The sequence below is a fragment of the Pipistrellus hanaki genome (genome assembly GCF_964339955.1).
Source record: "Pipistrellus hanaki genome assembly, chromosome: 3".
Taxonomy (NCBI): domain Eukaryota; kingdom Metazoa; phylum Chordata; class Mammalia; order Chiroptera; family Vespertilionidae; genus Pipistrellus; species Pipistrellus hanaki.
This window is the reverse complement of record NC_140505.1, coordinates 82,949,434-82,975,248: the sequence shown is the minus strand read 5'-3', so window position 1 is coordinate 82,975,248 and position 25,815 is coordinate 82,949,434. Positions and strand designations below refer to the sequence as shown.

At 38.6% G+C, this 25,815-nt stretch overlaps 1 protein-coding gene across 3 annotated transcripts; it reads right to left on the bottom strand.

The window, feature by feature from the left end:
• Positions 1-1,186: 1,186 nt before the first annotated feature.
• MED4 (mediator complex subunit 4) lies at positions 1,187-25,244 on the bottom strand. Of its 3 annotated transcripts, XM_084879487.1 has the most exons (8): positions 25,076-25,244; positions 19,049-19,115; positions 13,322-13,492; positions 10,445-10,502; positions 8,079-8,165; positions 6,782-6,913; positions 5,062-5,122; positions 1,187-2,111 (listed from the first exon to the last, which is right to left on the bottom strand). In XM_084879487.1, the coding sequence occupies exons 1-8, from the start codon at positions 25,198-25,200 to the stop codon at positions 2,075-2,077; spliced, it is 738 nt and encodes a 245-aa protein (XP_084735613.1). In that variant the 5' UTR covers positions 25,201-25,244; the 3' UTR covers positions 1,187-2,074. The 3 variants fall into 3 exon arrangements, with proteins under 3 accessions (XP_084735613.1, XP_084735612.1, XP_084735614.1); XM_084879486.1 differs by lacking the exon at positions 5,062-5,122 and having other exon boundaries at positions 25,076-25,242; XM_084879488.1 differs by lacking the exons at positions 5,062-5,122; positions 25,076-25,244 and adding an exon at positions 21,888-21,957.
• Between the last annotated feature and the right edge of the window lie 571 nt (positions 25,245-25,815).

Sequence of the window (25,815 nt, the reverse complement as noted above, 5' to 3'; positions counted from 1 at the left end):
AATAAGCCTGTCAATGAAAGAGAAATACCACATGGCCTCACTCATTTATGGATAATAAAGAACATTATAAACTGATGACCAAAAAGATAGATACAGAGACAGTAAAGCAACAAACAGACTGTCAAATTACAGCAGGGAGAGTAGGGAGATCTGGGGGAGATAAGAGATCAACCGAAGGACTTGTATACATGCATGTAAGTACAACCAATGGACACAAAACTCTGGGGAGGGAGAGTATGTATGGGAGGAGGGGGCAATGTTAAAATATGTACACAGATAATTTAATAAAAAAATGTAAAAAAAAAAGAAAAAGAAAAAAAGAAGTGACCATCTGCAAGTGAGAGACTTGCTAAACCTCCCATACCTTGGGACTCTGGTCTCTGGAAGTGTGTGAAAATAAATTTGTTTAAGCCACTAGTCTGTCATTTAGTTATGGCAGCCCTAGCAAACTAGCGGGCGAACGCTGGCATCATGGGTTCCCATACACTCTTCTCATGCCTGGATCCTTCAATTGGAGCTCTGGCAGCATCGTAGCTCTCTCTTAGAACTGAGTTAAAACTTTTCCATTCCTTGGCATTTGAAAACAGGGCATGAGGAGAACTTTTGATGTGGAAAACAAAATAAGTTTTTAATATGAAAATTTCCAAACATATCAGAAGTAGAAAACAGTGCAGTAAACTTCCAGATTCAACAAGCTCCAAAATTTTCCTGTATTTACTTCAACTCTCTCCACCCTCTTTTCTTTTCATTGGCTGTCGTAACATTTATTAAAATTAACCAGTTAGTATTTTATTATATTGACTGTAATGAACATTATGTAATGACTGTAATTTACATATTTTGGCATTGATTAAAGCTAATTCATATTAATACAAAGGTAAAAAAAAATTGAACAGATAAAATATATTCTAAAATCTTTTATTTTTAAGATTAAGTTTTAAGAAATTATTAAAAAATAATTTATTTTTTATTATAAAATACCACTTCATTCTTTTTCTTCCAAAAAGAGTGTCAGTGTGGGCATTTGAGAAACCCACCAGCTGTGATTACTAGTTCAGTTGTATTTGTTATATAACGTTCATTCACACATCAGAATTCTACTTAAGAATGTATAAAATGTAACTGGATTTACAGAAATAATTTTCTAAACTACACAGGAAGTAGTTTAAATTAAAACACATGCATAAACAGTATAAACAAGTTAGTTTATTTTTTTAAATTACAATAATTACAAATAGTACAAATTGAGACATTTTTCCTGTTCCTGTGACAGAACTGACAACCTTCACTTTCAGTAAGGTTTCTGATATTTTGATATGATGCATATTCACTGATATGCTGCCTTTAAAAAAATATTTTCTAAATAATTCCAAGAGGCCTACTAGTGATATATACATGGGTCATTTACCTCAAATCTCATTTCCAGAACTACTATGTACAAGTCCAACACAACTGGACTAGAACAGGGTAAGAAGGCACTGAATTGAGTAATCTTATTTCCCAACAGTAATTTTTCTTTTTTAAATCCTCACTCAATGATATTTTTCCATTGAGTGGTTTTTAGAGAGTGGAAGAGACACATCTATGTGAGAGAGACATGTCGATTAGTTACCTCCCTCACATGTCCTTACTGGGGTTGAGGATCGAGCCTGCAACCAAGGTATGTGCCCTTGACTAGAATCAAGCCTGGGACCCTTCAGTCCATGGGCCAATGCTCTAACCACTAAGCAACCAGCTAGGGCCCAACATTAAATTTTGATTATTCTCTAAATATTTAACAAATGGGCTAGAACTAAAATCATGATTTTTGGCTTTAAAAAGTATATCTGTGATTTTTAATGGGCTGTACAATTCCACTATGGCCAATATTACCTATTTTTACAGGTTTGCTATTTTTTACGAAACAGAATTCTACAGTATTCAATTCTGTATGCTTTTTTAATCAGAGTCACTACTACTGCTTGAGGAGTCTGTTGACATAACCTCTACATCATCTTCATTTTCTTTATTATGTCCTGGAGGTTCCAACAAAAAGTCATTACTGTGATTTGGTGGTAACATATTCATTGCCATATCATTTGACTGCCAGGGATACTGTGGAGCAAGAACATCTGGAGAAAAGAAAGAAGCACATATAAAAACATTTCTACTATTAATTATTTACTTCTAGATAACTCTTCCCTCCATCAATTATTTTGATGTAAGTTTTTTTTAGGCTAGAAATCAAAACACATTTGGCCAAATTAACAAAGATCCAATTTAATGTTTTAGTAACTAGAACCTGTGTTTTATTTTTAAAAAATCATACTTTAGCAAAAGTAACTATTGGGTCGGCAGCTAAGTAATTGCGGGTTTCACACATATATGCTTCAGTTGAATTTTTAGGTTTGCAGACGTAGTACAAATGTAAAACACATTTTGTTATTTGATAGTTGGCTATTCAGCTGTTAATCAGTAAAAAAAAGTTTTTTGATCTGTTTTGTAGTTTTCGTTTGGCGTTCGTTGAAAAATGGAAAATCAAAAGGAACATTTTCGTCATATTTTGCTTTTTTATTTCCGCAAAGGGAAAACGCATCACAAGCTCATAAAAAGTTATGTGCTGTTTATGGTGACGAAGCCTTAAAAGAACGGCAGTGTCAAAATTGGTTTGCCAAATTTCGTTCTGGTGATTTTTCACTCAAAGATGAAAAACGCTCTGGTAGTCCAGTTGAAGTTGATGACGCCCTAATCAAAGCAATAATCAATTCGGACTGTCACAGTACAACACGTGAGATTGCAGAGAAGCTTCATGTATCACATACATGCATTGAAAATCACTTAAAACAACTTGGCTATGTTCAAAAACTCGATACATGGGTTCCTCACGAACTGAAAGAATCACAGTTAATGCAACGCATTAGCAGCTGCGATTTGCTAAAGAAACGTAATGAAAATGATCCATTTTTAAAACGATTGATAACTGGCGATGAAAAATGGGTTGTTTACAACAATATCAAGCGGAAAAGATCGTGGAGCAGGCCAGGTGAACCAACTCAAACAACATCAAAAGCTGATATTCATCAAAAGAAGGTTTTGTTATCAGTTTGGTGGGATTACAAAGGAATTGTCTACTTTGAACTCTTACCACCCAACCGAACGATCAATTCTGATGTCTACATTGAACAACTAACGAAATTAAACAATGCAGTTGAAGAAAAGCGGCCCGAATTGACAAATCGAAAAGGTGTTGTATTCCATCATGACAATGCAAGGCCACACACATCTTTGGTCACGCGGCAAAAATTAATGGAGCTTGGTTGGGATGTTTTGCCACATCCACCATATAGTCCTGACCTTACACCATCTGATTACTTTTTGTTTCGATCTTTACAAAACTCCTTGAATGGTAAAAATTTCAATAATGATGATGATGTCAAATCGTACCTGATTCAGTTTTTTGCTAATAAAAACCAGAAGTTTTTTGAACGTGGGATTATGATGCTGCCTTAAAGATGGCAAAAGGTCATTGATCAAAATGGGCAATACATTACAGAATAAAGTTATTTAGTTCCATGAAAAAATTGTCTTTGATTTTCTTTAAAAAATCCGCAATTACTTAGTTGCCGACCCAATATATAGTCAGTAGATAATTTTTCTTTTGCAAAACATAATTATAAATCACATATTTCCTATATCTATGGTTGTATGTACATAACGTGTTTCCCTGAAAATAAGACATCTTCCTAAAATAAGACCTAGTGCATGGAAAGATAAGACATCCTTTGAAAATAAGACCTAGTGCAACTTTGGGAGAAAAAATTAATATAAGAAACTGTCTTATTTTCGGGGAAATGGTATACAGGACGAGGCAAAAGTAGGTTTACAGTGTGAGTATGCAACACATATTATTTTTTATTATTTGCTAGAGGCCCAATGCACCAAAATTTGTGCAAGAGTAGACCTTCCTTCCCCCAGCTGCCGGCACTGGCTTTCCTCCAGCACCCGGGACCTGGGCTGGCTTTCCCTCCCACAACCCAGCTTCGTCAGGAATGACATCTGGAAGATACCTGGTCTAATTAGCATATTATCCTTTTATTATCATAGATTCTTGTGTTACGTTCCATACAAATAACTACACCTACTTTTACCCCACCCTGTATGTTAGATGACATATTACTCTCTATATATTCTTCATATACATTATAAATAGTTAATGTATACTATACTATGCATTACAAGTTTAAACTGCTTTTTAAGTGTCAAATCCAGTCTTTTCCCTGGGTCCTAAAAACATTCCTGCCTTGCAGCAGCCGCACTGTTAAGCTTTGCCAGTAGAGGGCACTGGAGGGACTCTATCAGCGGAACTGACTTCTTTTGGATCTGATGCTTCCTGTCTTACCCTAGTGGTGCCTGGTTGGTGCACAGGACAAGTGGTGCTCACCTCTTAGCCAGGTCAGTGGTGTCCCCGAGGATGGTTTCCCAGGAAGCTTCATCATTATCCCAAAGGGTAGCTTCCCAGCACGTCTTGCTGGAATTCTAGTGGGTAATTTCCTGTTTGCCAGCTCTGCCCTGTGACACCTAACTTCTCTGCCATCCAGTGGGCCGTGGCTATACCCCCTCGACTGAGGGCACCATGATATGGCCGTAGGCCTTGGGATGGGGAGGAACCTTGGGTACTCTGCCTTGCTACTAGATGTAGTAGCTGCTCCCCATAGCTGTTAATCCCTTAATAGTATTTTGTTACTATACTAGTTGTTAATTCTTTAAAATCTCCTTGTCCACATTGCTGGTGTGGTTTCTGCCTCCTGAATACACCTTGACTGGCATAATGATATAGTACAACCGAGACAGGCCACTAAGCAAGTGGAGCATGGAAACAGACAGCTGAACAAGCTGACAGCAATTTATAGATACAGAAGGTCACCTCCTCAGAGATAACATCTGGGCCTCAGTTGTATTTCAGTTCCAGACCCAGAAAAGCGGCAAAACCAGATGAGTGACATCAGGTCCAGCTGCCATGACTAACGACCCCCTCCCCTGACACTGACCAATCAGCAAAGACTATGACCCTGAGGAGCACACCTGGGAAACTGATGAACATTCTGTTGAAACCCTCCCTTGTGACCTCCCCGAAGATTCCTGCCTGCAAGAGAAATAAAAGCCTCAAGACAGAGGACCCAGCACTGACTCTCCTTCCTAGGGGCACACCAGAACCTGCCTGCCCCTCTTCCACAGGCATGCATCTCCTGCACTCTAAGGGGTCCCAGGAGGCTGTCAACCAGGGCAGCAGCAGTTCATCCCGGGCAGCCCCTGAACCTGTCCCCATGCTCTGACTTCTTAGCCAAAACAGACCAGCCTAGGCTCATTTCCCCAGGCCTTGTTTCACTCCCCAGCTTTATTAAATGTCCTCTAAAATTCACCTGGGCTCATTGTGAAAATTTTTCCTGCACAAAGTAAAAACCCCCACACACTATCAGCTGACCCTAGGCAGATCCTCCAACAGCCAGGTCCCCTTTCCATAACAAAATCACAGAGAAAAAAATGAGATATCCATGGAAACTGATGCACAGTGAATTCCCAGTTTATACTTTAGATAATGCTTACAAAGCATTTTCAGTAACATAGGTGCATCCTTACAATGAGAAGCAAATAAATAATTTAAAGCACATTTTTAACAATGTAAATAAAATAGGAAAACAATAAAATACTAAGTGATTGGTGAAAAGGTAATATTTTCCTTTTTTAACTTTTAAAATGTCCTCCAAATCAAAACAAATCAATAAAAGATAGCATATGGAAAATGTAAAGTAACATACAAGAATAGCACAAACAATACTATATGCGAAACTTGAGCTAAGTCTCACAAAAATGGTATTTTATAAAGTTATTAAAAGCCTATAAAGAGCTTTGGTATTCATTTTAATGGTGTTTTTAAGGAGTGTATCCACTTTATCATCTTTAAACTCAAAGTATGTATTTCTTATTGTTTATACAACATGTCTCACAATTTTATAATTTTTTAATCTTCACCCAAAGATATTTTTTCCATTGAGCTTTGGAGAAAGTGAAACAGAGAGAAATAGTGAAATGAGAGAAACACCATCAATTAATCTCCTGCAGGAGCCTGAGCCGGCGAGGAGTATGTAATTGTGACCGGAATCGAACCTGGGACCCTTCCGTCCGCAGGGTTCTATCCACTGAGCCAAATAAGATAGAGCTGTCTTACAATTTTAAAAACCAATGTTTAGAACAATAAAAATAAGAGAGAGCCCAATGGCTGAGAAAAATGGCATATTAACAAATGAGAGAAAGGTCAGTGTAGTCTAATTTTATAACCTCCATCTAGAACGATCCTTAAACTAAAGAGTAGAATAAATTGACAGAAAACAGCTATTAAAATGAATCGGATCTGGTACCTCCAACTTGTTCAACAGCCAAAACTTTGGTCTGTCTGAAAGCATTCTTTTAATTAATACTAGAGGCCCATTCTGCACCCTCTCCAATCTGACATCCCTCTCACAATCCAGGACTGCTGGCTACCAACGGCTTGCCTGCTTGCTTCCTGATCACCTACTAACCACTCACCTGCCAGCCTGATCACCCCCTAACCATTCCCCTGTTAGCCTGATTGATGCCTAACTGCTCCCCTGCCAGCCTGGTCACCCCTAACTGCCCTCCCCTGCAAGCTTGATCGCCCCCAACTGCCCTCCCCTGCTGGCCATCTTGTGTCCACATAGGGCAGCCATTTTGTGTGTTGGGTGATGGTCAATTTGCATATTACTCTTTTGTTAGATAGGATTACCTGGCAATCTGCCTGCTGCAAGTGCATCTCCAGGTAAATGACCATTCACACCATTACTGGAAGGATTGTTCATCTGACCCAATAATCCACTTCTCATCTCTAAATCAGTTGGGTATGGTCTCCGTGGGTCCCCTAAAAACACACACAAAAACAAAACAAAAACCCAAACCCAAAACAGATGACTTTTAATTCGATTGGTTCATTTTGAAAACTTAAGCTAAACATTCAATTTCGAAAAATAAAGGACATCTTATCAATTGTTACTAGGAGGATAATATATTTAATACATGTATAATATTTTTATTTCCTCTCAATATACTATTCTCAAAATGAAGTTTGTCAATTTAGCAAAAATTCAAAATGACAAGTTTAGAAAGTTAAAATCATCGTGATTCTTCTAACTTAACTGCATTATTTAGTATGAAAATAATAATGATACATACTTTGAGGGAGAACAGATCATGACACTTCTTTTTTTCTCCTGATAGAAAGGATTGAATGCTTACCGGATGAACTGTCTAAATTAAAACTCTTTTCTAACCAATTTCATTCATCTTGTCATTTAAAGACTAATTCCTTGACTTTCCAGTGGAGTATCAGGGGTGAGTATTCTTTATTTCCGATCATAAAAGCATACTAAATAGCAGTTTGGGGTTGATCAAAACTGGGCCAGATTTGGACCAAATTTTTGGTAATATTTCTCACAAACACTAATTACTGACCCCAAACAATACAGTTACTCTTAGTTTTTTTAGTATGGCAAAATACCGAAATGACACGAGAATTACTGGAGTTGAGATAACTATCTCCCACTCCTCCCAAGGCTGCTGCTCTATCTAATGTCTCCATCTTATGCTTTGCCCACTGTCTATTAATACAGTTGCAGCTGGTTACTCCTTTGCTCTTTTTTTACTCCAGCTCTTCCCAGTCCTGTGTGTTTGCTACTGGGCCACTCAGTGCTCTATCTTTATTACCTAATAGTTGGAATTGTCTGTTTGCCAGGCTGGAATCTTTGTGGCATATGAATCTATAGCTTTAGAATCATCATATATTATCTTGTGCTTTTAAAAATTATTTATTATTTAAAAAAAACTAAAACAAACAGGTCCTAATGGCAAACAGTTTTGTAGAAAACTAAACCAATAAAACCAATGACCTATAATTCTTACTTATAAAAACCTTAAAAATATAAAAATATGTAGCAAATACATTCTATATCTAAATCTTTTTCTCTATTTTTGTGTACAGTCATGTAAGAATTTTCACATATATCTAGTAAAAAGAGAAGTATTTTTACCTGGAACCCAGGTCAGTGGTGCACACACAGCATTACTTGCACTAATCCTATGTGCATACTTAATTATTTCTTCAGAGGAGATAGCACCTGAGTCAAGAGTTGAGTAGAAAGACAAGTTTATAAATGCATAAATCATAGTTACATTTAATACTTAATTTTTAAATGATTTGAAAATAGAATAATCTGAGTTACCTACCTTTCCTAATAATATCTGAATGCATAATGTGACTTAAAATCATATATATTTATATATATTGAGGTGACCAGGCGGGACAGTCCCAATTTTTAACAGTTTGTCCTGCGTCCTGTGGAGTTTTAAAAAAGTCCCGATTTTTGGAAAGAATGCACGACAAGCTAGGGAACAGTGGGAGAATGGGAAGGGAATATATGGTTTCTGGTGGCCATGTGGCTATTTAGCCAGGATATGAGTTTTATATTATTTCTGTTAATTTTATAATGTTAAACTTTAATAATAACAAATAATTGTTGAGAACTGATTATTGAGAACTCATCAAAGTTCGCAATGACAAAAACATTTGTAAATGTCTCTCAGACGATACGCATCGTACTGCGTGCTAGTAAGCTACTTAAACAAGTGATGTCATTACAAATCAGATAATTTATTCAGATAATTTAGGTAAGTAATTTATTTATTTCATAAATACATAAATTTTCTTGAATTTAGCAGACAGTACTCGTATTATTTATATTTTATAGTAGTGGCAAAAAGTCTAGCGCTGGCCTTGAAAGTGACACGACTTACGTTATAATTAAGTGTTGAGACTTTGAAAGCCATTTTATGTGTGAAATATAATTTAACGAATTCTTGTGAAAAATTTCATGACCTTTTAAATGACGACAGCAATCTACTAAAAAAAATTCACTCAAATGGAAATATGCCAAAGAATAAAATAATACTATACATAATTTTTTTATTTATTATATTTGTAAATTGTACTTATGTTGAAATTTAAAAAAAAAATTACAATACTATTTTTGCGTTCTATGAAAATTTTTGTTGCTCCATATAGACCAAATTTTTGGTGTCAATGGTGTCCTGCTTTACTAATGTTGAAATCTGGTCACCTTAATATATATATATTTCTAAACAAAAGAGACATTCAGAAAAATCAGTTGACATAATTAAAATATTAAATTTGGGAGACTAGCATGACAATGCTTAATAACCTCAATTTTTAAATGCCATTAGATACTATTAATATTCTGAAAGCAACAGTGAACACAAATAAAAAAGAACAGATTATTTCATTTCCCAGTGATATCCAAATCAGAGCAGCAGTTCATACTGTATCACTCAACTGTTAACATAATGGACTCTAAGCTTGTAAGTAGACCTAAGTAGAAAGATGTTTACAATATATTCCTTAAAAAAAGAAAAAAAGCAGCTGTGAAAAATTATGTACAACAACCTGACTTTTTTTTAGAATATATGTATACATATGTACAATATTTGTTCTGTTCTTGGCATATATGTGTTTATAGATCTAAAAACAACAACAACCCTGCCCTAGCCAGTCTGGGTCAGTGGATAGAGCGCCAGCCTGCGGACCACAGGGTCCCGGATTCCATTCCAGTCAAGGTCACATACCTCGGTTGCAGGCTCCTCCCCGGCCCTCGTTGGGACTCATGCAGGAGGCAACCCATCAATGTGTGTTTCTCACATCAATGTTTCTTTCTGTCTTTCCCTCTCTCTTCCACTCTCCCTAAAAATCAATGGAAATATATCCTCGGATGAGGATTAACAAAAAAAAAAAACAACAAAAAAATTCTGAAAAGACATAGTACACTAAATATTAACAGTTAGACAAGTCTGAGATCATTAAATGTAGATTATTTAAAGGAAGCAGCCAAAGTTTTCATTACAATTCTGACTTTCAGTATGCAAAATAAAAGGTCCAAAATGGGAGCCTTTTAGAGAAGCAGGAGGGAACAGGAAGGCCTGCTGTATTTCTGCATGACCAGTTCTAACTTCATGATGTTCTTAGTCCCACTACAATTGTCCAATGGATGTTTTCTTTCATCTTCTGTCCTATCTTTCACGACTCAATTCAAATCCCACTCACTTCCAGCTCACAGTTCTCTTCTCCCAACAATTTTTAAAGCCACTGTCTCTACTGCACATTTGGGTACATAGCCATAACTTGCCTCATATTATTGCTTTTTATAGCTGAAAGAGGATGTAAGACTTGGGCACAGCACTAAAACATAGCCGACACTTTACAATGAAAATTTATTAGAACCTTTTGACAGCAGAAAATGATTACTAATAATACTCTCACCAGTTTCTTGAGACTAAAAGTTGATTTTTTTTCCAGAAAATCATTCAGTATTCCCGCAGTACTAACCTTTTCTTGCCTTATCTATTGATTTCAGCTTTTCTTTTGCTTGGTAAACAGCTGTTGCCTAAAGAACATAAAAAAACAAACAAACATGGTTTATTCTTCCTAATACCAAGAGCAGTTTTTTGCTTAATTCACAATATCACTTATCCCATAGGAACACTATCCAATTTGGAAATCCCCACTATTTATTTGTAATATTCTAAAATAGCACTACATATCATTTATATCACAGTTATACTTAATGAAGCAAATATTATATTCATGAATTAGTCTCCATTCACAAAATTACTTATTAGAAATAACGTATTTTGGATTGTTTTCCAACATTTTTCTTTATGTCCTCTATCATTCAGAAGAGATCTAGACCATGAACCAATCCAAAAACATCCTATTCTTTCACCTAATTCAAGAATAAAATATCTAAAAATTTATTTTTTAATGTACTATATTGCATTGATCTCTTATTCATTTATATATTACCATTACCTTCATGCTTAATGACTGCTATATGAACTTGTCCTCACCCCCACACTTCTCACAAAGGTACACTGAAGGGTTTGCAACCTCAACTCTAATACAGTGATTAAGAATATGGCATTGAAGAGATTTAGGTTTAAGTTACATCTCTACTTTTTACCCTCCTTAAAATTTTGGTTTCTTCATCTTTAAAATGCAAAATGACTTCATATAATTGCTATGAAGATTGAGATACTGCAAGTGAAGAGTAAAGCACAGGGCCTGGTGCACAAGTGATCAATAAATGCCAGCTGCTATTACCTATATCATAAAATTCAGTGTTCACTGTCTTTTACTCAATAATTATATTTGAAACTTAATCTAAAGAATATAACCTGAAATGCAAAAGTAAAAGAGCTTTTCTGAAAGAATATTCATTGAAGTATTCTTTGTAACAGAAAGTTAGAAAACTAAACGAGGATATAATTATATAAAAATGTTTTAATTTTAATAGTAATAGAATGTCAGTACCTTGTTAATTACAATACATAAAAAAATGTACACACCTGAGACTGAAAGGATCTACACCAAATTATAAATAGTGACAGTTTTGAGCAGTGCGACTAAAGGGAATTTTCCCTCTTCTTTCTACTTGTTTTTTGTATTTTCTGAATATCCTTTGATAGACAAACCTACTTTCTGAAACATCTCCCACGTTGAACAATTTGTTTCTCAACCAAATTATTCACAGAAAAAAATGTCTCGATTTTGGGCCTGACCACCCTTTCATCCTGGCATTTCAGTGTGACAAAAGCATCTCTCAGACAAAAAAGGAGAGAATGCTTTTGTTGCTGGTGAAATCAAACAGACTAGTACATTTAAAACAAAGTTTATGGGGCCATCAAGAGTGCTGATGTTGCTAAGGATGTGAAAGAAGCGATGATCATAGGCAATTGAAGAGAGAGAAGAACTGTTGTTGATTTGGATAAATGAAAAGCAGTTAGCCAGTGACAGCATTTTGGAGGCAGTGATATATGGACACACAAAGATGCTGCATACTGACCTGAAAGACACCCCTGGAATGAGTGCTGAAAATGATTCATTTAAGGCTAGTATGGGGGAGTTTGATAAATTTAAGAAGTATTTATTTATAGATTAAACAGTTTATTAGACATGTACTATATATACTAGAGTAAGAAAGGTCAAAACGGGAAATTATTTGGGGGTCTGAAACAAATTAATTCAATTTATATTATTTCTAATGTGAAATGTGATTCAATTTTTGAACAAATCGCTTCTTGAACAGCCTTCTGGAACAAAACTGAGGTTCCACTGTATTACTTTTCTAATAAAAATAGGTTTTATTAGAAGTATTTACTTGGGAGGAAAAAACCCCAAAAGAAAGCAAACAAGTAAAGGAAAAAAGGAAGGTTTTACTTGGGGTCATTTCTGTAGTAGGAGTGGTTAATTTATCCCAAACTGCTCAGGCTTCTATATTTTGGAGCACATTTTGGAGAGATTTATCAGGGTCAAGAATGCCAGCTAGTCTGGTCCTTTTGAGAATCAAACAACTGTGTCTGCAACACCACCAAACAACAATTACATTAATTAGGATGTAGTGAAATAACTGGGCAAATAATAGGAAATAAATTGCCTCTTGGAAACAGTAGCCAAGAACAAAAAAAAGAAAAACTAGAGCCCTTGACACCTATCCTTAATCCCAACTAGTTTAGGATGGAAGACTAATATAAATTTTAATCAATTTATAAAATTGGTACATATTTTTAAAATATATTTTACTGATTTTTTACAGAGAGGAAGGGAGAGAGATAGAGCTAGAAACATGAGAGAGAAACACCGAACAGCTGCCTCCTGCACACCCCCCACCGGGGATGTGCCCGAAACCAAGGTACATGCCCTTGACTGAAATCAAACTTGGGACCCTAGAGTCTGCAGACCGACGCTCTATCCACTGAGCTAAACTGGTTTTGGCGGTACATATTTTTATTGATTTTGAAATATTTGACTAGACTGAAAAGTTGTCACTTTCAGACTTGGAAAATCTGTGCCTGCCATTTCAAAATACTGATAATAGAGCCCTGACTGGTAGTGTTCAGCTGTTGGGCATTGTCCTGTGCACAAAAAGGTTGCCTGTTCAATTTCTGTTTAGGGCCCAGGTTGCAGGCTTGGTCCTTGGTAGGGGACGGGCAGGATCGATATTATTCTCTTACATCAACAATGTTTCTTTCTTTCTTTCTCCCTGTGTCTGTCTGTCTGTCTCTGTCTCTCTCTCTCTCTCTGTGTCTCTCTCTCTCTCTGTCTCTCTCTCTCAAAAACAATTAAAAAATAATAATAGTAGACTTATTTGTCAAGAATAATGAAATAAAAACAATATCTTTGTTAAAGAACCAGATGTCAACTTACCAGTATTTGTTCAGCTTCCTTTAGCTGTTTTTGTAATTGCTGAATATCACTGTCTCTCTTCTCAACCTCTTTTTCTAAAACTTGCATTTCATGGTGAATTTTTCCCTGATTAAGTGCCAATTTCATTAGTTCCTGAAATTCCCCATCTCTGTGAATTAATAACTCCAGCACCTGTCAGATAATAATTGATTAAAGCAGACAATAAAAAGCTACATTCCAATGAAACAAATAATCCATCTAATACTTGTCTGGGTTATAAAATGTTAACACATTCAAAAATTTTTAATCCTTACTGAAAATAAAAATAGCCTATTTACAATTATTTTGGAAAACAGATTAATATTAATATTTCCTTCTTTTTGTAATTATGTGCTATTTTTTCATACAAAACAAAACTAGACTTTTAGAACTAGCAATATGCTGAACGAACAAGTTTATTCATTTCCCATGGAAGAAAAAATTTAAAAGTTTACCCTTAAAAATATAATGCAGTGGAGGGTCCCCCAATTTTGATACTTGAGATTATTTTAGTTGGCAGCAAGAACTTAAAAAACTTTATAATTACACGTGTGCTAGTATTAGAAAAATATAAGTGTCATATAAAACCTGTGATTTCATGTATCGTATTGCTCAGGATGAAGATGGTTTATAAAAGAACAATTTCAAAAAATAGTAAATGTTTTGGCACTAACTATAAAGGTTAAGAAGCAAAAAATAGAAAGTTTGGGTTCAAATCTCTAGTTTGTTATTTATTAGCAGTATGACAAGGGAAAGTTATCTGACCTCTTGGAGCCTGCTTCTCATTAGGAAAAGGGCATAATAACAATACTTTATCACAGACAATTGTTATGAAGATTTTTGATGTAATATATTTAACTACACACAGAAAAGCTCAATGAAGGGTAGTTATCATCACCCACCTGCTGCTGAATACAGAAGATGCAATCTAATCTAAATACCCTTACTTTACTATGCTAGTAGGACATATCAAAAAGGAAATGGCTATCCAAATTCAGAAACAAATTTTTAAAAATATATTTGTATTGATTTTAAAGAGGGAGAGGGAGAGATAGAAACATCAATGATGAGAGAAACATTGATCAGCTGCCCCCTAGATGCCCCCCCACTGGGAATTGAGTCTGCAACCTGGGCTTGTGCCCTTGACTGGAATTGAATCTGGGATCTTTCAGTCCTCAGGCCGATGCTCTATCCACTGAGCAAACTAGCAAGGGCCAGTAATAATTTTTAAAATATTATTAAAAATTGTTAAAGTAACCGAAACCAGTTTGGGTCAGTGGATAGAGCGTCAGCCCTGTGGACTGAAGGGTCCCAGGTTCGATTCCGGTCAAGGGCATGCACCTTGGTTGCAGGCACATCCCCAGTTGGGGGTGTGCAGGAGGCAGCTAATCGATGTTTCTCTCTCATTGATGTTTCTAACTCTATCCCTCTCCCTCTCTGTGAAAAATCAATAAAATATATTTTAAAAAATTGTTAAAGTATAAAAAATACAGATATGGGTGCATTCTATTTAATCAGCCTATAATCCCCATTCTTCTCAAGTCACAAGAGGAGAAACATGTTTCCATTTTATAAAAGCTGTATGTAAAAAAAAATTATTAACCAAAGTGAGTACCATGTTTCCCCGAAAATAAGACATCCTCCGAAAATAAGACCTACTTACAGGTTTCCTTCTGAGTGAAATATAAGGCATCCCCCCCAAAAGGCCCCCCTAGGCTAAACATGAGAGATTTGGTCCACTGATTCTGAAAGAAATGGAGTCACAAGAAATTCACCAGAAAATTCAGGAATTGGATTGTTATGATGATGTTCCAGAAGATGATGACATGATTGTCATTGAATAAATGAGTAAATTCTTGATACTGTAGGACAGCGTTTTTCAACCGCTGTTCCGCAGCACACTAGTGTGCCGCGAGATGTTGCCTGGTGTGCCGTAGGTGCAGACAAGACAAGAATTTTATAATTTTTCACTATTTTGTTTACTTAATATTTCATAATAAAGTAATTATAAAATACTTTCTTTGTGTTTATTTGATTCCTATTCAAGAGAATTACTTTATATATAGTCAATATAGGCACAGAGTTAAATTTTTTAATGTTTTCTAATGGTGGTGTGCCTCGTGATTTTTTTCATGAAACAAGTGTGCCTTTCCCCAAAAAAGGTTGAAAAACACTGCTGTAGGATTCACAGTTTGTCTGGTTTGTGTTGACAACTACCATACTACCGTACCGTATTCAGGTAATAAATTTCCTTTATTTTCATTTAACAATAAATGTGTACCGTATTCTTCTTCATGGAAAAATAAGACATCCCCTGAAAATAAGACCTAGCACATCTTTGGGAGCAAAAATTAATATAAGACACTGTCTTATTTTCGGGGAAACAGGGTAGTATACATTAATTCCATGACAGCTTTCAAGAAATATGCACAGTTTGACCTATTTTATAAACCATCAGAGAATTCTCTTTAGATTCTATTTAGATTTTATTGTTGAGTAGAAAAAATTATTCAACTGAAATCAGAAAACCTAGATTCTAGTTCCACTTATCCATTAACCTTTAATTCATTTATCCACCCTGAAAGACAATCAGCTTGACGGGAGGTCAAACTGAAGACCATTAAGGTCTTTGAAATTCTATATATATGAAAATATGAATATTAAAACAAATGGTGGTTAGAAAGTTTAAAATGGCATATTCCTCTAATATTTACAGTTTTAATGACAATTGTACAGGAATTCACATAGTACTAAGTATAAGATATAATTCACAGAATGCTAGTTCTTTATTTTTAAAAAAATATTGATTTTAGAGAAAGAGGGAGAAGAGAGAAACATCAACATGAGAGTGCAACATCCATCGGCTGCCTCCTCCATGCGCTCTACCAGGGTCGAGGCTGCAAACCGGGCGTGCGCCCTGACCTGGAACTGAGCCAGCAGTCTTGTGATGCACAAGCTGATGCCCTGGTAAGGGCGAGGACGGCTCGTTCTTACAAAATGTAACAAAGGCTAGAGCAGGTTTTGGTTACAATCTTCTGAATAAATTGGGAGCCTGGTTCATAGCTAGCATTTACTAAGTGCCTAGAAAATAAAGTAAAAACTCATTCTTCACTTTTTGCTCATCCTATATAATAAAAGCATAATATGCTAAGTGTCCAACTAATCAGTCGACCATTCAGTCACTATGATGCGCACTGACCATCGGGGGCAGAAACTCTGACCGGTAGGTTAGCTTGCTGCTGGGGTCTGGCTGATTGGGACTGGGCGAGAAGGCTGGACATGCTCTGGAGCCCTCCAGCAGTCCCTCCCTGGCCGGCCCCCATCAGCCCCAATTGGCTTCCATTGCTGGCCAGGCCAAAGGACCCCACCATGTATGAATTTGTGCACCAGACCTCTAGTTTTGTATAAATTCCCAATTAACCCTACGTTATCAATTATAATGAAAGCATAATACGCTAATTAGAGTGGATGTCCTTCTGGACGAAGCCGCGGAGGTGGGGGCTGAGGCAGAGTTGCCGTAGCGGCGGCGGGGGGCCAAGGCCCTTGCATGAATTTCGTGCGTTGGGCTTCAAGTTTAATAATAAAGAATCTGAGATTGGGATTCTTTTAATAACACATTTGTCTCTAGGCTCTTTCTTAAAAACAAAACAAACCAATAACAATAACAAAATCCCCCAATCCTAATATCCCTTAAACAAGCAGCTTTTTTTCAACTTGTAGTCTTATCTCATTCTCCCTCTCCTCTTGAGGAAATTGATCACTGAAGAAAACAAGTTCTAGGACACCTCTATTTAGAGTACATCAGATTTCTCTGCCCTCAAAAGATATCATATAATGAAGTTAAGATAATCAGACACTGTCTCCTGTTCTATCTTACATCTTTAAAAAGGTTAATCCTTCCCATTTTCCCTCAAAAAGTTTTTTTTTAATTGTGTCCCCTCCATATTATAAAATGTGCACTCTTAAAAAGTCTTGAACCAGAAAACAAAAAATCTGTTCACTGTAGGAAATTAGGAAGCACAGAAAAATATAAAGAAAATAAAAACTGCCTGTAATCTCAACATCCACAAAATACGTAACTGTTATTAACAATTGTATGCTCTTTTAGTTCCATTCAGGTTGCATAAGGGAACCCAATCCTATATAATACAAACCTAATATGCAAATCGACCGGTGGAACGACCAGTGGGTATGACATGCACTGACTAACAGGAGACAGACACTCAATGCAGGAGCTGCCCCAGCCCACAGGCCCCAGGCCAGCCAAGGTGGGTGCTAGCGGGGGGCCCCCTAATGACCTTGCCAGTCACCCCGCAGAGGGAGACAACCCATGGCAGTGGCGGGGAGATTGCGGGGTGCGGGTGCTGGGGGTAGGGGAGTGCCAGGCCAAGGTGGGTGGCAGTGAGTACCCTCCGATTGCCCAGCTGGTTGGCCCACAGATCAGCCTTGATTGCTGGCCAGGCCTAGGGACCTTACCTGTGCATGAATTCTGTGGGCCAGGCCTCTAGCTCACCTATATAATAAAAACCTAATATGCTAAGTGTCTGGTTATCCGCTCAACCAATCAAAGGATAATATGCTAATGATATGCTAAGGTTGTTCAACCACTCCCTATGACATGCACTGACCATCAGGAAGCAGGCAGTTGACTGGTCGACCAGTCGGTATGACATGCAATGACCACCAGAGGGCAGGTGCTTTGACTGGTAGGTTAGCTTGCTGCTGGGGTCCAGCTGATTGGGTTTGAGCAAGACGGGACGGAAATGCCCTGGAGTCCTCCCATGTTCCTTCCCCAGCTGGCCAATCTTCCGTGTCCCTCCCTGACCTCAGTCGTGCACTGGTGGGGTTCCTGGCCTGCGCCCTCTCGCAATCCTGGACTCCTCAGGGAATGTCGTAGAGCCAATTTTGGCCTAATCCCATAGGCCAGGCTGAGGGACTGCCCCTGGTGCACAAATTCATGCACCGGGCCTCTAGTATATAATCAAAGGGTAACATGCAAATTGATCCTAATGGCAGAACAACCAGGAAGGACCAATTACTATGATGCGCACTGACCACCAGGGGGCAGAAGCTCAACACAGGAGCTGCCCCCTGGTGGTCAGTGCACTCTCACAGGGAGAGTGCACTCAGCCAGAAGCTGGCTCATGGCTGGCCAGAGCAGTGGCAGTGGTGGGAGCCTCTCCTGCCTCTGTGGCAGTGCTAGAAGCTGTTAGTCAGCATCCCCTAAGGGCTATCGGGCTGCCAGAGGGCTGCCGGACTGCCAGCGTAGGCCCAATCCCCCAGGAAGCGGGCCTGAGCTGTCAGCTGAACATCCCCCGAGGGATCCCAGATTGAGAGAGGGCGCAGGCCATGCACTAGGCCTCTTGTCCTACAATAAAAGGCTAGTTTAAGAGAGCATTGATCTTCTTGATTCCAGAAACTATTTTGATCTCCATTTAACAAGACTTTATTGGATGATTGAAAAGATAAAAATGAATAAATGGGTAATTGCAATTAGAACTATAGGAAACAGTACTGCTAAACTCTTAGACAACTGTTTTCTTGATCACATTGTTACCTTAAATAAATGATACACATATTGATTTAAAAGTTTTAATTAGTAACTTAAAATGATCTAATCTTTCTGTTCTCACACAAAGTAAATATAAATAGGAAACTTGTGGAAATTATGGTTTGGTTTGGTTTTGAATTAAAAAAGAAGCCACTTACCTGGTTTTCTTCTCCAGCCTGTAACAACTTTTGGTTTCTAGAAATTGCCAGCATTTCTATGAGCTCCCTAGAGAGAGAGAGAAAGAGAGAGGGAGAGAGGAGAAAGGAGAAAATTTTTTAAAAAGGAGCCAACCAATTAACAAACAAAAAAACTCTTTGCAAAGTAAATACAGTAGAGGCTTTCTTAACTTATCTCTACCAGACTTGCTGGGTTCGTGGTATGCACAGCACTAAGAACACATGGCTACTGCCCCTCAGTCCACTACGACTTCAGCTCTCACCAACTGTGTTTGCTATTAAACTTGTTCATGTAAGTTTTACTTATTACTATAATTATATTCAATATATCAATACCGCCGAAACCGGTTTGGCTCAGTGGTAGAGTGTCGGTCTGCGGACTGAAGGGTCCCAGGTTCGATTCCAGTGAGGGGCATATATGTTGGTTGCAGGCACATCCCCGGTAGGAGGTGTGCAAGAGGCAGCTGGTCGATGTTTCTCTCTCATCGACGTTTCTAGCTCTCTATCTCTCTCCCTTCCTCTCTGTAAAAAATCAATAAAATATATATTTTAAAAAAATATATCAATACCAATAAAATATGATTGTGAACAGAAAAGTTGTTTTGGTAAAAACTGAAGTTAAATGCTTGGAAAGACTCAACAACAGCTGTAAAGAAGCAGGGGAAAGTAAAAAACTTAGCAAATGTCTGCCCTACAACTGCTTGATGAGAGTCTAAGTTCTTACTTCACTTTAAAGAAACCAAACTAGAAACTGCAGCCAATGCATTACGGGTCATTTATGCATGAAAAACTCCTACATTAGGTGTCTGTCTGCAGGCCAAATCCAAGCCAGTACATCTACATTTTGATAAATACTGCATTTTGGGGACAAAGCCATGCCTCTTCATTTACATATTGCCTATGGTTGCTTCCCTACTACATTGGCAGTTGGTAGTTGCAGCAAAGAACTTATGGCCTCTAAAAATATTTACAATTCGGCCCTTTACAGAAAAAGTTCCTTATCTCTTGTCTTATATAAAAAGATCAATGAAAATATAACCTTTTATATGTTTTAAGGTAAAATAAAACAAGAAATAGACGAGTCATTTTTAAATAATTTTCTACTTTAATTGAATTTTTAAATGAACCAAACAGGTATCATATAAAAAGAACTAGAGGCCCGATGCACGAAATTCATACAAGAGCAGGCCTTCCTTCCCCCGGCTGCTGGCACCCAGGACCCAGGCTTCCCTTCAGCCCCGGCTTCGTCTGAAAGGACGTCCAGTCTGGTCTAATGAGCATATTACGCTTTTATTATTATAGATTCTTATACACTATAATAAAATTCTGTCTAGAAAGCTCATTTACTAGATATACCAATCCTATAAGAAAACTAGTATATAGAGCAGGAAAAGATGACTAGCAGGTAATATTTATATTTTAGTTCCAAACTTGTTGACAGATGAGATTTTTCAGAAATTATGCAGGAAGGGACAGCTTCACAATTTGCTATCTCACATGACTAGCCAGCCCTAGTGTTTGTACTTTCTCCCTGGCAGCCAGACTATTTTTACCTCCCTATTTTCACCTTCCTTCCTGCTAACCTCATACTTTTTTTCTGGATAGTGTCAATTAGACTCAACCTTCTCACAGCATTGTATACTGAATTAATTAGCTAATCAATGAAAAAGTGGGTGAGGAATGGAAGGTCTTTATACACTCATTTGTCAAATATTTCTTTTTTTTTTTTTTTTTTTTTTAAATATATATATATTTTATTGATTTTGTACAGAGAGGAAGGGAGAGAGATAGAGAGTTAGAAACATCGATGAGAGAAAGTCATCGATCAGCTGCCTCTTGCACACCCCCTACTGGGGATATGCCCGCAACCAAGGTACATGCCCTTGACCGGAATCGAACCCGGGACCCTTCAGTCCCCAAGCCGACGCTCTATCCATTGAGCCAAACCGGTCTCGGCTCAAATATTTCTTGAGTACCTATTACTTGCCAGGCACTTTCTAGATGTATGGGTTATAAAAGTGAAAATTAGCACTTGAATTCTAATACAAGTGATAAGAATAAATAGGAAAATACAAAAATAAAACCAAAGTTAAGGGTTAGGAAGAAAATATATTTTCTCTTCCTTATGACTTAGTAACATTTTCTTTATTAGTTTAATTTATTGTAAGATACACTGTGCGCCTAGTCAGTGTGGCTCCACCTAAAACTACAAGGTCACTGTTCAATTCCTGGTCGGGCACATGCCGGGGTGCAGGCTGGATCCCCAGCAGTGCAGGAGGCAGCCGATCAATGATTCTTTTTCATCATTGCTGTCTCTATCTCTCTATCTCTCTCTCTCTTCCTCTCCCTTCATCTCTGAAATCAATGAAAATTTAGTAAAAATAAAAAATACAGAATATAATACATATACAAAATATAGGTTAATTGATTGCTTATGTTATCAGAAGGCTTCCGAAAAATGGTAGGCTACTAGATTTGGGGGAGTCAAAAGTTATATGTGGATATTCCACTGTGTGGGAAATTGGTGCCCCTAACTGGCATTGCTCAAGGATCAACTGAACTACACTTGAGATAAATGAGAGGTACACAGAATTAACAGGTGTGGAAACTTCATGACTACTATCCACATGGTTTCTGTGGGACAATGAATTCTGAATTACAAACAGGTTAACAAAAACTTTTAGATTACAATCCATCTATGCTTTTTTTAAAATTTCTACAAAGACTACCTTATTCTATTTCATTTCACAAAGTAATAAATATACCAAAAAGCTACATAATCAGGTAATAGTAAAAAATATATCCCATATTTCAAACTCACTATTTTGAAAAGTCAGAGGTTACATCAACCAGAACTTTTCGTTTTTCATAAAAAACTTGAAACAAGACGAAACCAGATGGCTCAGTGGACAGAGCGTCAATCTGCGGACCGAGGGGTCCCAGGTTCGATTCCTGTCAAGGGCATGTACATTGGTTGCAGGCACATCCCTGGTGGGGGTGTGCAGGAGGCAGCTGGCCGATGTTTCTAGCTCTCTATGTCTCTCTCTTCCTCTCTGTAAAAAATCAATAAAATATATTTTTTAAAAACCCCAAAAAGTTGAAACAAGAGAAAAATTCATTCAGAAGCTTCCCAGGTCACACACTGGGACTTTGCTGAAAGTCAATCACCTGGAACTGCCTCATTCTATCCACGAGCCAAACCAGCTAGGGCAAGAAATCAGTCTTTTTGGCATTCTAGGAAAAAGAGCAATAGAGGAAATGCAGTTCTTTTAGAGGAATAGAAAACTCAGCACCTCAATTGTACAAGTGGAACACTGAAGAACAAAGTTTCAGGAACAGTGAGGAAAACTTTCTTGAAATTTAAATTTTTCTTGAGGAAAATTTAAACTATGATTCACTACGTGCGTGAGTAAGCACATTTCACCACACAGAAAATGCTATATTTGGTAATCATGGAAAGAAAAATTGATCAAATCTAGCTACAAGAAAATTTCAAGTTAGTCTCAAATTTAACATAACTTATAAATTATTTAATTATGCTATCTCAAGTCTAGAGTACATGGATATGAAGGATATGTTCTCCTACTGATAGCATTAGGAAAACACCCATGATACACAGCTCAGTAGCACAACAATCCAGAAGCAAGAACTCAACATTGACTGCTGGGTTGTCCAATGTCAGAAAAAACTCTCTAAGACCATTATTCTGGAAGGGCAGGCTAAGGATTTTAGTTCCTGAAATGAGTGAATATGAAATATGTTCTAGGGAATATGCTGAAATTCTAAGACTAAGACCCAATCCGTACAAAAGGCAGCAGCCACAACTCCCCAAAGGGTGAGTCACTTCTTCACAATATCAACCTATTTACAGAAAAATTAATCACTACCATCCATACCATATGGTTGGTCAAAATAAAGAAATAATAAGGAACATTTTAATTTGACTGATTTCATATTCAACAACATCATCAAGATTCCTTAGCAAAGATTTTAGGAGCCAATCAAGTATTAAACTTGGCTTTCTGGTGAGAATTATTCCCAAAGAAGAAATAGTTCAAAGGACCATTTCAAACAGAAGATTCAGAATTCAAGAAGTGGAAAAATTGGCTCATACAAAAGCAACAGAAGTATTTTCCAATTAATTATTAGTTCTGAATCTAATGAAACACAAATGTGTATCACAGCTACATGGCTACCTACTTAAGGCATGTCAAGGTACTCAAAGAGACAGTTTGGATGACCAGTGATTCTAAAAGCACTTGTTGAAATGAATGCACCGTTTTTCAAATGACAGTTGGTCCTATTTAGAAAAGCAGTGGGCCAGTCAGCATTTATGGGATATTAACTTGATCTTGCATAACTTCCAAAGAATAAGCCCTCCACATAAACTAAATGAAGCTTCAATTAGTGTCCCAAAGACAGTCATGACACACAGAGCAGAAATATAAATTATTAACTGAAAACTCTGTCTTGCTAGGGCCTTTTTACTAAGAAATCATCCTGGTATTCACTGACAGGGTTAACTAACAAGGTCTCAGCCAGGAACTACAAAGTCAACAAAGACAGAAGGGAATATAGCACTTGCTTTACTTGGTGCACATTTACACAGGGGCTACGCACTGACAGCTGCCTTGTGCCTGAGTTTCCTGTTCACTGCACCGGCTGCTGGATGCCTGAGGATTCCGTGTGCCCTATTTGTAGCCAAGAAATAGTCTAATAAAGTCTAAACCGTGAATTAAACACACGCACCATGTAACTTACAGTACTACATCATTTAATATTGTGCTGACCTAGTAATCTAGTAATGCTCGCTATGGCAAGGACTAAACCACAGTAGATAAAATGCTGATTATTAGTGGGCCAGGTAATATATTATATAGGATTTATTCTAAAGCTGTCAATGAATGTTGGCTGTGGAAATGGTGACATCTGAGCCGGATGAATGAATGATTTATCAAGATGGATGTGGAGTAGAACTGAGGAAGTATGACTTGAATGGGGTGCGATCAGGAGGTTGGAATGGAAAAGTGGAGGAATGTGACCGACATGAGAATAATAGGATGGATTAAGAGGAGATGGAGAATGGCTTTATCTATCGCACACTTAGCTAAAAAATGTGGACTTTATCCATTAGAAAGTGGAAACCTAACGAATATCTTAAAGCAGAAAAGTGATCTGAGATGGCTTTTAAAAACATAGCTCTGCTCTTGGGCAAAACACACAGATATAGGGAAGATGCATCAAGGCAACTGAAACTGCCGGGAGGCTGCATTAAGACTTTTGATGGGATGTAAAAGAGTGCGGAGGGGAACAAGAGGTCAAATCTGAGTAACTTTTTAGGAGAAAGAACCAAAACAAGGCTCACACCCAAACGAACGTGAGGAAATTAAGAGGGCACCCACTTAACAATCATGAGAAGACGGAATAAAGAAAAGGAGGTGCGATTTCATCCGATACCTCTGCCACACACGCCACGCCCCTGCCACCCCGAACTGTCAACCCTACCGTCTGGAGCTCCCTCCTCTGTGAAATCAGTAATGCGTATCCCTGCGGCTCCGGCTGCCCCGCTCGGGACGGCGACCTCGGTCCGGGCCTGCAGCCCTTTCCCCGGGAAGCTGGTCCGGGCCGCAGCCTCAGGCAGTCAGGCTCCGCGCCCCGCCCACGGCCCGGCCCCCCGGCTCACGGCGGGGGCCCCGCCCCGCGGCACCCGCCTCAGCCTCACGCCGCCTCCGGCCCGCCCCGGGGCAGTGTCCCGGGTCCGTGTCCCGGGTCCGAGGACCCACACCCGCGGTCTCTAAGCTCTGCTGCGGTTCTGACAGCCTAGGGGCTCCTGGGTGACTGTCGCTACTACAATGTCCTGGGTGGGAGGCTGGGGACGCCGTCTCGGCGACGGGAGGGCTGCGGGCGCCACTCGCGCACCGTCTCCGGGCTCCCGCGCGCGGGGTCCCTCCCGGCCCGGCCCCGGACACAGCCCTCCGAGCGCCCCGCCGGCCGCAGGCCCGGCGTCACCTGCACAGGACCTCCAGGTCTTCCAGCGCCGACAGCAGCCGCTCCCGCGTGCTGCTGCCGCCCGCCGCTCCCGACCCGCCTCCCGGCCGCTCCTTCTCCTTCTCGCCCACGGAGGCCGCCGCCATGCTGCTCTCGGGCCGAGAGGCTGCGGCGCACTGCGCCGGCGCAGACCGGGCTCCGCGGCGAGAGTCACCGCGGGGGCGGGGGGGGGGGCGGCGGGCCAGAGCGCCCCCTGGGGGCTGGGGGTGCGTCGGTTTCAACCCTGAGAACAGAAGCGAGGCGGTCAGCTTCAGTGGAACCTTCTGTTCCTCCAGCTGGACTGTAAGGCTTCTGCTCAACGGATTTGAAGCATTTGAAGGAAGTAGTAATGGCCTCCCTCTTGTGTAAGGTGACCAGATTTTAACTTTGGTAAAACGGGGCACCATTGACGGGGGTGAGGGGGTTGGGGGAAGTTTCTTGATTAAAAATTTGGTCTATATGGAGCAACAAAAATTTTCATAGAACGCAAGTATTGTAATATATTTTTTAAAATTTCAACATAAGTACAATTTACAAATATAAAAAATAAAAAATTATGTATAGTTGTGTTATTTTCAAGGCCGGCGCTAGACTTTTTGCCACCACTATAACTATAAAATATAAATAATACGAGTACTTCTGCTAAATTCAAGAAAATGTATGTATTTATGAAATAAATAAATAAATTACGTAAATGATCTGAATAGCTGATTTGTAATGAC